Raw genomic sequence first — 12888 nt, 5'->3', positions numbered from 1 at the left:
AAGGTCTTGGCCACCACAGCAGTGGGCTTGTGCTTCACCTGAGAGGCCTGCCAGAACACCTGGCACAGCGCCTCCACGTCCCGGCCATCCACCACGTAAGTGTTCCACCTGCCAACAGAGGAGCAGGCTGGGTTACAAGAGATGAAGGGGGCAGGACAGAAGGAAATCAATCACAAGAGAATACAGTTACCCGAAGGCTTCGCAGCGCCTCTGATAGATGTCTATGCAGTGCTCAGCGGGCAATGCACCACTGTGTCCCAGGCGGTTCACATCAAAGATCGCCACCAGATTGTCCAGGCCGTAGTAGGAAGCAAAGGCCATTGCCTCCCAGACAGAGCCTTCTGAGGACTCGCCGTCACTCATGAGGCAGAACACCCGGTAGCTGGAGCAAGACAAGAGAGGTTTAGGACCCTGTGGGGGCTCATCTGGGCCAACCAAGCAAATGCGTTTCAGGAGGAGAAATGGAAGCAATTGGAGCAGCTGCTCCGGACCATCCACTTCCCACAATTTCCGTCATCAACTCTGCCCCAGCCAGCAGCTAAGGAAGCCGAGCTTGAAGAGCCTGGGGCTCACAAACAGGCTTTGCCTCTGGCTAGTTTTCTCTTTCTAACTGTAAAGGAACTTTTAGGTTCTTCTGCCACGTTTCCTTATCAATAAGCAAACAGGGCCAGAGGGGAAGGGGAAGAAAGTAGCACCCTTAAGTTCCCAAACATTTACACATTCATTTTCCTGGTAAGTTCCCTTTTAAAGCATTGCCATCTTCTAATTGGTTTCTGTTTTTGTTTTGTTTTTTTTGAGACAGGAGTGTCTGTCACCCAGGCTGGAGTGCAATGGCGTGATCTTGGCTCACTGCAACCTCCACCTCCCGGGTTCAAGTGACTCTCCTGCCTACAGGCCCACGCCACCACACCCAGCTAGTTTTTGAATTTTTTAGCAGAGAGGGGGTTTGCCATGTTGACCAGGCTGGTCTCGAACTCCTGACCTCAGGTGATCCGCCCACCTCGGCCTCCCAACGTGCTGGGATTACAGGCATGAGTCACCACCCCCAGCCACCACTTTCTAGTTCTGTTCTTACAACTTATTTACGATAATCACAATCAAAACACCCCACTTGGAAACGTGTTCTGCTGTGAAGTAAATTCCTCCACAGCCAACGATGTGAGTGTTCCCATCAAGAAAACACATCCGGCGAGGCACAGTGGCTCACACCTGTAATCCCAGCACTTTGGGAGGCCAAGGCAGGCGGATCACTTGAGGTCTGGAGTTTGAGACCAGCCTGGCCAACATGGCGAAACCCCATCTCTACTAAAAATACAAAAATTACCTGGGCATGGTGGTGCATGCCTGTAATCCCAGCTACTCAGGAGACTAAGGCAGGAGAATCACTTGAAACTGAGAGGCAGAGGTTGCAGTGAGCTGAGATCGTGCCATTGCATTCCAGCCTGGCCACAGAGTGAGACTCAGTCTCAAAAACAAACCACACATCCCAGACCCCACTAAAGTGCTGGAAGTTTTTAAAAAGCTATAGAACAGAAAGACAACAGCAGCTGAAACCTTTCAACAGACCTGTGGGATAGGAAGCGGGGCAGCCGCCCGAGGAGGGGAGAAGGCACAGGGAAGCCTTTCAGAGGGGTCACCACGGGATATGATGGGGACTAGCCCTTTAGGGCTCTCCACCTCACGGAGATAGGTGGCTGTCCCCGAGACTCTAGGAAGGGGGACGCAGGGCAGTTAAATGGCTTCTGGGTAAGAGCCTTACCTGGCCCGATCGAAGTACTTGCCAGTATATGCCATTCCACATGCAACTCCCAGTCCTTGTCCAAGCCATCCTGTTGCCACATCCACAAACGACAGTCTCTGTAAGAGAAGGGACCCAGGGAACCCTGATGCAGCTGCAGGACATGGTATCAGGTGGACTCACGCACTGAGTGCAGGCTGCTCCTGTCAGCTGTGCAGCAGTGTTCCATCCAAACGGCCCCTCCCGCCCCGCTGGGTGAATTCCTCTTCCCCACACCCATATGTAACCCAAGCTTCCGATCAACGTTACAAGGGGACAGTGGGTCAAGCCCAGGGCTCAGCCTGGGCTGGAAACTCAGGTGACTAAGGTGGCGAAGACATCCACTGTCCCTGCCAGGGAGTCAATAGCTAATCCATACAGTATGGCAAAGGTGGCTGGAGCCTAAGTGCAAAGCAGAAAACGTAAAGTATGATTTTTGCCATTTTCCCATGGCCTTTCCCGATCATGTACAAATCAGATGTTCAATCCTATGGAGGATATGGATTCTTAAACAGAAAGCAGACTATTCTGGTTCCCTGGTTTATAAAACTCAGGTCAACTGAGATCTTAAAGTGGTCATCTAGAAGTGCCCATGCTACAAATGAATCCCTTTCTACTAGCATTTACCCCACCCCCAACGTTCTGTTTGCAGTGGGCACAGGGCCATCACTATCCCAAGCAGAAAATGTGGCCCTCTGTGGGCCACAAGGTCAAGCCAAAGAGCTGCTCCACTGACTGGAGAGGCCCAACTTGCAAGCATACTGAATTTACCCAACAGCTTCTGCAGCCACCGTTTCGACCTGGTCTTCAACATCCCTTGCCTCTGTCACCGCAGTGGCCTCCCAGCCTCCCGCACAGCCATTCTCAATCTAGCCACCAGGGGGAGCCTGTTAAAACTGAAGTTGACCGATCACATCTCTGTTAACTTTCCAAGGTCTTCCGACCTCCGACCAAGTAGAGCTCAACTTTTTGCACCTGTCTGCCCACCCCAGTCCCCATCACCTCCATTTCTCCCTCCCACTGCTCCGGCACCCTGGCCTCCTTGCTGTTCCTTGAACACAGTGGGCATACACCTGCCTCAGGGCCTTAGCACTCATGGCACCCACTAGTGGAGTGCTTGTGCCTGGATGTGGGCACAGCTCACTCTCCTGCCTCTTCCAAATCCCTACACAAGCGTCAGCACTGAGGTCTTTCTGGACCATTCTTTTTCAACCAGTGCCTCCTACCTCCTCCACTTTTACTTGATCCCAGATGCTTTGGCCCCACCTGACACTCCATCTATTGACTTACAAGTTGTTTCCTGCCTGTCACCCTCCTCTGCTCAAACGTCAGTGCCTTTCAAGCAGAGAAGAGCAGGGTCATCACTACTGTAGATGGATGGATGGTATTTATGATTCTTAGATCTCCTGCTTCTTGCCTCCTACCCTCTGCTACTCCCTGGGTACTCTTGACCTTCTCCGGCATTCTCTGCATGCTTTGTGCCCACCAGAGACTCCCTTTTGGTTCTGCATTACCAGCCCAGCACAACTGTTCCACTCAACTCAAGTCTCTTTTGACTATGTCTCCAGTCACGTCTCCCTTCCTATGGCATCCACCACACTCACGTAACAAGCTCTGGCTCCCAGTCGCCTTGCATGCCTTGGAAGTCCTACAAAATAATGGACCGAGCCAGGGCTCAGCAGTACAGACCAACTCTGCTTCCCTCTAGCTGTGAAGTGTGAGGCCAGTGGGCCCATCTCAAAGACTGTATGGGTGCAATAGAGACCAGAGACCCCTTAGGTGACAGGAGGTTAAGGATAAAGTGAGGATAGATTGAGAAAATGGTGAGGCATCAGTATGATGCCTGTTATGGCAGAAGTGCTCCCACGTGGGTGTTGTCTTTCTTAAGAACCCTTATGCTGTGGGGGTAGACGATTCAGGGAGGTGAAAGGCTGGAATACAGATCTGCTCTGCCTGGAGGATGGCTGTTTGTCCCGTCCCCAGGCAAACCACAATGGACTAATGCTTCACGTGTTTTCTCTTTTGTTTCCATTTAATCTACCAGCTAAATCTGATGAACACACAAATTCTGGCAGCTGAACAGTGCCTGGTGTGCTGCTGCCCAATAGAAAGCCTCTTCATCCCCTAAGGCCAATGGCTCTGATAGCTGTTACATGACTAGACCTTTTTTTTTTTTTTTTTGAGACAGGGTCTTGCGCTGTCTCCCAGGCTCAAGTGATCCTCCCACCTTAGCCTCCTGAGTAGCTGCAGGCATGCATTACCATGCCCAGCTAATTTTCGTATTTTTTGTAGAGATTGGGGTCTTGCTATGTTGCCTAGGCCGGTCTCAAGAGATCCTCCTGCCAGAGCTCCCAAAGCACTGCGTGAGCCACTGTACCCAGCCTTTCCTTATTTTAAACCAGAAATCTAAACACCCATATTGCATTTATATATCTAATTTTTTTTTTTCAATTTTCATTGTAAAGGGGGCTGGAAGTGGTGGCTTGTTGCCTGTAATCCCAGCACTTTGGGAAGCAGAGGTGGGTGCTCGGGCCCAGGAGTTTGAGGCCAGCCTGGGCAACACAGTGAGACCCTGTCTCTACAAAAAATACAAGAATTAGCCGGTCGTGGAGGTGCATGCCTGTAATCCCATCTACTCAAGAGGCTGAAGTGGGAAGACTGCTTGAGGCCAGGTGGTCAGGGGTGCATTTTGCAGAGACTGAGCCACTGCACTCAAGCCTGGGCAAAAGCGAGACTCTATCTCCCCCCAAAAATAAAGAAAAAAAGACGTAAAAAAAGTTCAAGTTTACAGACAATGTTTAAAGACTAGCACAATGGATTCCTTCCTGTATACTGCTTACCTCCAATAACCAACTAAAAGCAATGGAAGGCATTTACTTCCTCTCTCTCTCCACACATGTGTGTACACATGTAAATTCTATTTATTTTTTGCCAAACCTTTTGACATTATGGTTCAGACACCAAGACAAGGGTCACAATTATGAACTTTAGGCACCTCAACTACGCCCAGTTTTTGTCTTTACTTTCCACTGTGCTAATCTGACATTTCTACTTAGACACAGTACTCTACCCAGCCAGAGTTTTTTTTTTCTTTTGAGATGGAGTCTCGCTCTATCGCCCAGGCTGGAGTGCAGTGGCACGATCTCAGCTCACTGTAACCTCTGCCTCCCAGGTTCAAACAATTCTTGTGCCTCAGCCTCCCAAAAAGCTGAGATTAGAGGCATGTGCTACCACGCCCAGCTAATTTATTTATTTATTTATTTATTTTTAAGTAGAGACGGAGTTTTGCTATGTTGACCACGCTGGTCTCGAACTCCTGGCCTCCAGTGATCCGCTCACCTCAGTCTTCCAAAGTGCTGGGATTACAGGCGTGAACCACTGCGCCCGGCCCCTAGACAGGTTTTAATTTGTTTCGGGACACAGTGTACTTTGACATGGCATCAAACCAGCCACACAGATTGACCTTAAGGTTTTTTCTTTCCTATCCCCCAACATCATGAGGTGGCTGGTAGTGCGCCCAATCTAATGAGAAGTGCCCCATCAGTTTCAGGTCAGATCTGCAGAAACACAGAAGAAGAGGAAGCTGACTGACAGGGGTGGGATGTCCCTCCCAGTTACGCTCAATTTCCCCCAGACTCAGTGAGTGGGATTCACTGAGGCTGCCTGCCTCTGCTCAGGCAGCACAGAGGGTGGAGCAGCATAACCCTGCCACGGAGGAAGCTTTCATGCTAAGTGGGGCGCGGTAGGGTATGACCAAAGGAAAGGTAGGACAGCCAGCTCTCCCAAGCCACCCTTCCTACCATGCCATCACAGGGCTCCAAGTGGCCCTCTCTAGAACACTAAAGCTTTAAGACGCAAAGAAAGAACCAAAATGATCAACGAGGCCCATTTCAGGCCTTGTTCCCACATGGTGGCTGTTCAAACTGGGCTTAACCAGCAAGCAGCACAGCAGCCCTGGGCTCCCCACTGGCATACCTTTGCGAGGACAAATCGGTCGTTGTCCGGATTCTCTGGATCTGACTGCTTGTACCTCATGATGTAGAAGAACAGCACAGACATGATCTCGGCAGAACTGCTACAGGATGTAGGGTGGCTGAAAGACAGACATGACACTGGTCATTTCTCACAGCAACTGACTTCCTAACACATGACATTGGCACATGGTCTCCTCATAGAAGCAGTCACTTCTCCCAGCCCAGGAAGAATCCAGCCAAGGGTGGCGAATGCAGGGCTCACGGGTTGGAAGGGTGCTTTAAATAAAGTCCAGTAGCCTCACCACCCCTCCCGCTGCGCACAGCCAGGCCAGCTCCTAACAGCAGAGCACTGTGGACTCAGGGCAAGTTTCCTTCATGCCTCTGACATGAGTCTTCTTTCACACGCTTAAATTCATTTGTGGCCTTTCCACATGCCGAGGAACTTTCAGGAGCATTGCTAACCAGAAATACCATGAAGATCCCATTCTACCTTCTACAATGAATTTCTTTTAGGAAGTGAATGGTGACATACTGAGAAATTTGTCATGGTAGAGTAACTGAGGACCTTTCTGAGTGCTGGCAAAGTAACTGCTGCTCTTAGAAAGCGGCCTGCATGTGAGTCCAGCCAGGTCCTAATTAATTAAAAAGGGGGAGGGGACAAGATAGCAGGGGAGAAAACCAACTCCCTGGAGCTCTGCCCAACTGTAAGTAAAAAAAGATGTTAGGCCCAGCTCATATTAATAATCTCTCATTTCAAATCTCACTAAGAAAGTCCCCATTAAGAAAATGGGGACTTAGGCTGGGCACAGTAGCTCACGCCTGTAATCCCAGCACCTTGGGAGGTCGAGGCGGGTGGATCACCTGAGGTCGGGAGTTCGAGACCAGCCTGACCAACATGGAGAAACCCCCATCTCTACTAAAAAAGTGTGGTGGCACATGCCTGTAATACCAGCTACTTGGGAGGCTGAGGCAGGAGAATCACTTGAACCCGGGAGGCGGAGGTTGCGGTGAACCGAGATCACGCCATTGCACTCTAGCCTGGGCAACGAGAGCAAAATTCCATCTCGGAAAAAAAAAAAAAAGAAAATGGGACTAAAACCTCTTGCTTTGCAAACATCCTCTAAGTGGATGATTTAGATTTAAAGGCCACACAGATCCCTCGAGAAAATGCAGCCATCTGTTACTAATTTTGAAGGTGAAGGAACAAAATGAACATGTACAAAAAATTCAGACAATATACGGTTTTTAACTGCATCCACACTGTCCTTTTACTATCTAGCTCAGGCTCTGGAGCAAGATTTATTTACTTATTTTTTGAGACACAGTCTCACTCTGTTGCCCAGGCTGGAGTACAGTGGTGCTGTCTTGGCTCACTGCAACCTCCACCTTCTGCGTTCAAGTGATTCTCCTGCCTCAGCCTCCCAAGTATCTGGAATTACAGACGTGCACCACCACGCCCGGCTAATTTTTGCATTTTTAGTAGAAACAGGGTTTCACCATGTTGGCTAGGCTGGTCTCAAACTCCTGACCTCAGGTGATCGACCCCACCTTAGCCTCCCAAAGTGCTGGGATTACAGGCATGAGCCACCGCACCCGGCCAACAATATTTAAAGACATATGTACTAAATATTTTCTCTAACCGCAATGGGATGAGGTTAGAAATCAATAATAGATAGAAAACTGGAAAATTCACAAATTTGTGAAAATTAAGCAACACACTCTTACGTTGTGTAAGAGCAATGATGAAATAAAAGGCATCCACATTGGAGAAGAGGAAGTCAAACTAGTGCTGTAACACTGATGATACAATCAGACAGCTAGAAAACCCTAGGCCAGGTGCAGTTGGCTCACATCTGTAATTCCAGCACTTTGAGAGGCCGAGATGGGCGGATCACCTGAGGTTAGGAGTTCAAGAACAAGCTGGCCATGGTCTGGTGAAACTCTGTCTCTATTAAAAATACAAAAATTAGCTGGGTGCGGTGGTACACACCTGTAGTCACAGCTACTCGGGTAAGGCAGGAGAATCGCTTGAACCTGGGTGGTGGAGGTTGCAGCGAGCTGAGATCGTGCCACTGCACTCAGTCTGGGTGACAGAAGCTCCGTCAAAAACAAACAAACAAAATCCTAAAGACTCATCCAAAGGACTCTTAAATCTGATAAACAAATTCAGTAGCCTCAGGTCACAAAATGAATGTACACAAATCAGTAGCTACTAGACCAACAACAATCAAGCTTGAGAATCAAATCAAGAACTCAATCCCTTTCACGACAGCTGTAAACAACAACAACAACAAAACCCACCCTAGGAATATACTTAACCAAGGAGGTGAAAGGTACCTACAAGAAAAACTACAAAACACTGCTGAAAAACATCACAGATGACACAAACAGAAACATATCTCACGCTCATGGATAGGAAGAATCAGTACTGTGAAAATGGCAATACTGCCCAAAGCTATCTACAGATTTAATGCAATTCACATCAAAATACACCATCGGGCTGGGCCCGGTGGCTCACGCCTGTAATCCCAGCACTTTGGGAAGCTGAGGTGGGCGGATCACAAGGTCAAGAGATCGAGACCAGCCTGGCCAACATAGTGAAACCCCCATCTCTACTAAAAATACAAAAATAAGCTGGGAGTGGTGGCATGTGCCTGTAGTTGCAGCTACTTGGGAGTCTAAGGCAGGAGAATCCCCTGAACCCGGGCAGCAGAGGTTGCAGTGAGCCAAGATTGGGCCACTTGCACTCCAGGCTGGGCGACAGAGCAAGACTCCATCTCAAGATGAAACAAAACAAAAACAAAAACAAAAACAAACAAACAAAAAAACAAGACAAAAAAACGAACAATAGTAGATCTACCATCTATCTACCCATCCAATCCAGAAATTCCACTACTGGCTATCTACCCAAAGGAAAAAAAGTCATTATATGAAAAAGGTACATGCACATACATGTTTATAGGCAGCACAATTCACAACTGCAAAGATAAGGAACCAACCTAAGTGCCCATCAACCAATGAGTGGATAAAGAATGTGGTATATATACAACATGGATACTACTCAGCCATAAAAAACAATGTATTCTGTAGCAACTTGGGTGGAGCTGGAGGCCATTATTTTAAGTGAAATAACTCAGGAATAGAAAACCAAATACTGTATGTTTTCACTTGTAAGTGGAGCTAAGCTTTGGAGTGATATAATGGACTTTGGGGAGGAGAGTAAAGGGGGAGGGTAGGAAGGAAGTGAGGGATAGAAGACTACATATTGGGAACAGTGTACACTGCTTGGGTGATGGGTACATTAAAATCTCAGAATTCACCAATATAGAAGTTATTCACATAATCAAAAACCACATATACCCCTAAAAGTATTAAAATTTAAAAAAGAAAACGAAAGGCTGGGTGCAGTGGCTCATGCCTATAATCCCAGCACTTTGGGAGGCCGAGGTGGATGGATCACCTGAGGTCGGGAGTTCGAGACCAGCCTGACCAACATGGAGAAACCCCGTCTCTACTAAAAATACAAAATTAGCTGGGCGTGGAGGCGCATGCGTGTAATCCCAGCTACTCAGGAGGCCGAGGCAGGAGAACTGCTTGAACCTGGGAGGCAGAGGTTGCGGTGAGCCTAGATCGCGCCATTGCACTCCAGCCTGGGCAACAAAAGCAAAACTCTGTTTCAAAACAAAAACAAAAACAAAAACAAAAATCCTTTAGGGACAAATGAAAACAGAAGCACAAAATACCAAAACCTATGGGATTCAGTAAAAGCAGTGCCAAGTGGGACATTTATAGCTGTAAACACATTTTTTAAAACCCCTCATATCTGGCCAGGTGTGGTAGCTCACACCTGTAATCCCAACACTTTGGGAGCCGAAGCAGGCAGATCACTTGAGGCCAGGGGTTCGAGACCAGCCTGGCCAACATGGAGAAACTCCATCTCTAGCCTGGGTGACACAGCAAGACTCTGTCTCAAAAAGTAATAATAAATAAATAACCCTTCAAATCAACAACCTAACTTTACAACTTAAGAACTAAACTCAAAGCTAGCAGGAGAAAGAAATTAAAAAGATCAAAGCACAAATAAAACATACTAAGAAAACAATAGAAAAAAATCAATGAAACCAATATTTCTTTTCTTTTTGAGACAGGGTCTCACTTTGTCACCCTGGCTGGAGTGTAGGGCACAAACATGGCTCACTGCAACATCAAGCAATCTTTCCACCTCAGCCTTCCAAGTAGCTGGAACTATAGGTGCTCACCATGTCTAGCTAATTGTTGTATTTTTGGCAGAGACGGGGTTTCCCCATGTTGGCCAGGCTTGTCCTGAATTCTTGAGCTCAAGCGATCCAGCTGCCTTGGCCTCCTAAAGTGCTGAGATTACAGGCATGAGCCACTTCCCCCAGCCAAGCTGGTTCTTTATAAAAGGTCAACAAAACTAGCTATTAATAGATGGGCAGGGCACGGTGGTGTGCACCTGTAGTTCCAGCTACTCAAGAGGCTGAGAGGCAGGAGAGTCGCTTGAGCCCAGGAGAGTTTGAGGCTGCAGTGAACTATGATTGCACCACTGCACTCCAGCCTGGGTGAAAGAGCAAGACTCTGCCTCAAAAAAAAAAAAAAAAAAAAAAAGTACATCAAGTTAAAGTGGGGTCACTAATACCGCTTCTATGGAAATAAAAAAGGTGACAGTGTACTATGAATAATTGCATGCCAACGAATGGGTTAACCTACAATAGATAAATTCCTAGAAACAGAAAGCCTCACAAGACTTAATCAGCACAAGAAAATCTGAATAGACCTACAACTAACTAGTAAGGAGACTAAAGCAGTAATAACAAAAACTCTCAATAAATAAAAGCCTCATTGGCAATTACTACCAAACATTTAAAGAAAAATTAACAACAATCCTCTTCAAACTCCTCAAAAAAAAATTTTTTTTTCTCTACAATGTCTCGCTTCCTCTATTGCCCAGGCTGTTATATAGTGGCGCAATCTCAGTTCACTGCAAACTCTGTCCCCCGCGTAGCTGGGACTACAGGCACGTGCCACTACGCCCAGCTAATTTTTGTAACATTCTGCACAGAGGCTTGCCATCTTGCCCAGGCTGATCTCGAACTTTCTAGGCTCACACAGTCCTCCTGCCTTGGCCTCCCAAAGTGCTAGGATTACAGGTGGGAGCCACCACGCCCAACCTTTCAAAAAAATTAAGATGGAACACTTTGAAACTCATCCCATGAAGCCAGCATTACACTTTGATACCGAAAGCAAACACTACAATAAAACCATAGATCAGGCCGGCGCGGTGGCTCACGCCTGTAATCCCAGCACTTTGGGAGGCGAGGTGGGCGGATCACGAGGTCAGGAGATCGAGACCATCCTGGCTAACACGGTGAAACCCGGTCTGTACTAAAAAATAGAAAAAATTAGCCGGGCGTGGTGGCAGGTGCCTGTAGTCCCAGCTACTCAGGAGGCTGAGGCAGGAGAATAGTGTGAACCGGGAGGTGGAGCCTGCAGTGAGCAGAGATTGCACTACTGAACTCCAGCCTGGGGGACAGAGTGATACTCCATCTCAAAACAAACAAAAAACAAAACAAAAAGAACCACAGACCATATCCCTTATAGTGAAGCAAAAACCATCAACTGCATACTAGCAAATCCAACACTCATTTTTGTTCCAATTTGTACTCAATTGCCAGTTTCTTTTAATTTTTTTTTTTTTTGAGACAGGGTCTCACTGTTTCCCAAGCTGAATTCGAACTCCTGGGCTCAAGCGATCCTCCTGCCTCAGGCCCCACGTACTGAGACTGCAGGCCTGAGCCACCGTGCTCATCTAGGTTGAACCTTTTTTCCTTGAGACAGGGTCTCGCTCTCGCCCAGGCTGGAGTGCGGTTGCGCAATCTCAGTTCACTGCAACCTGACCCTCTCAGCCTCCCGCGTAGCTGGGACTACAGGCACGTGCCACCACGCCCAGCTAATTTTTGTAACATTTTGTACAGAGGCTCGCCATCTTGCCCAGGCTGATTTCGAACTAGTTTCTACGCTCACACGATCCGCCTGCCTCGGCCTCCCAAAGTGCTTGGGATTACAGGTGGGAGCCACTACACCCGGCCACTCCAAAAAATTTAAGATGAACACTTTGAAACATCCTATGAAGCCAGCATTACACTTTGATATCAAAACCAAATACTACAATACAACTAGAGACAAATATCCCTCAAACTGATGCAATAACCATCAACCGCATATACCAGTAAACCCAACAAAAAGCAACCCTCCCACCTCAGCCTCCCAAATAGCTGGAAGTGCAGGCGTGCACCCCATACCCAACTCATTTATTTTTACTTTTTGGTAAGAGACGGGGTTTCACCACGTTGGCCAGGCTGGAATTTTAATTGCTTTTTCTCCTCACATAATGGGTTAGGGTTGCTCATTCACCCTCGGGGATCCACTACAACTGCTTACCGGAAGCTGTGCTCCCCGCTAAAATGAAAACCACAACTAGCCCGATTTGATCTCAACAATATCCCCCCGCCACCTCGGTCCAGCCTGGATCCTTGTCTCCCAACTGGGGATCTTGGGGACCTCCAGAACTTCGGCCGGGGGTAAATGAGGGGCGGGTTCCAGAGCCTGTGGCCGACCGACTGACCCTTGGGCTGGCGGGAAGAGTGCCTCGCCGCCATCTAGGGTGCTCGGCTGGCCCCAACAGCCCAAGACAGGGCATCTACGACAGAGCCCATTGCGCCTCTGAGGGCTCTCCCTTCACCACACGGCCTCATGGCCACCGGCCCATGGCCCCTGCATGACCCAGACTTCAATGAGGGGAACTTACCCGGAGCTCGTGGAGCACGTAGCCCTGATGGAATGGATTCGCAAGCGGCTGGCCATATCTCTCAGCACCTGCAAGGTGCCCCCGTCGGGTCTGGCCTCCTCCGGCAACTCAGCACTCGCCTCAGCATCCGCCATTATTCCAATCCCTTAGGTGTCCAAAGACCGAGTCCAATCCTTCAGCGTCTGAAGAGCAAATGGCGCGGGCGTGCTGCCCAGCGCGTTTATGTGAGGTCGGCGTGGCTCCCTCCGCGTGCTGCGTGCCACCCCCTCCGCGTGCCGCTCCCTCCGCAAGCAATTCAAGAGATCTGGAAT

General features: G+C 48.5%; 1 protein-coding gene across 1 annotated transcript in view; it reads right to left on the bottom strand.

The window, feature by feature from the left end:
- TKTL1 (transketolase like 1) overlaps window positions 1-12883 on the bottom strand; it is a 31420-nt gene extending 18537 nt beyond the window's left edge. Inside the window, 5 exon segments of the mRNA XM_033178605.1 lie at window positions 2-108; window positions 191-382; window positions 1760-1857; window positions 5753-5870; window positions 12578-12883. Of these exon segments, the coding sequence (XP_033034496.1) occupies window positions 2-108; window positions 191-382; window positions 1760-1857; window positions 5753-5870; window positions 12578-12711 (649 nt within the window). The 5' untranslated portion in view covers window positions 12712-12883.
- Between the last annotated feature and the right edge of the window lie 5 nt (window positions 12884-12888).

The sequence above is a fragment of the Trachypithecus francoisi genome, unplaced genomic scaffold, assembly GCF_009764315.1.
Source record: "Trachypithecus francoisi isolate TF-2019V2 unplaced genomic scaffold, Tfra_2.0 Contig00133, whole genome shotgun sequence".
NCBI classification, from domain to species: Eukaryota; Metazoa; Chordata; class Mammalia; order Primates; family Cercopithecidae; genus Trachypithecus; species Trachypithecus francoisi.
This window is presented reverse-complemented; position numbering and strand designations above follow the sequence as displayed.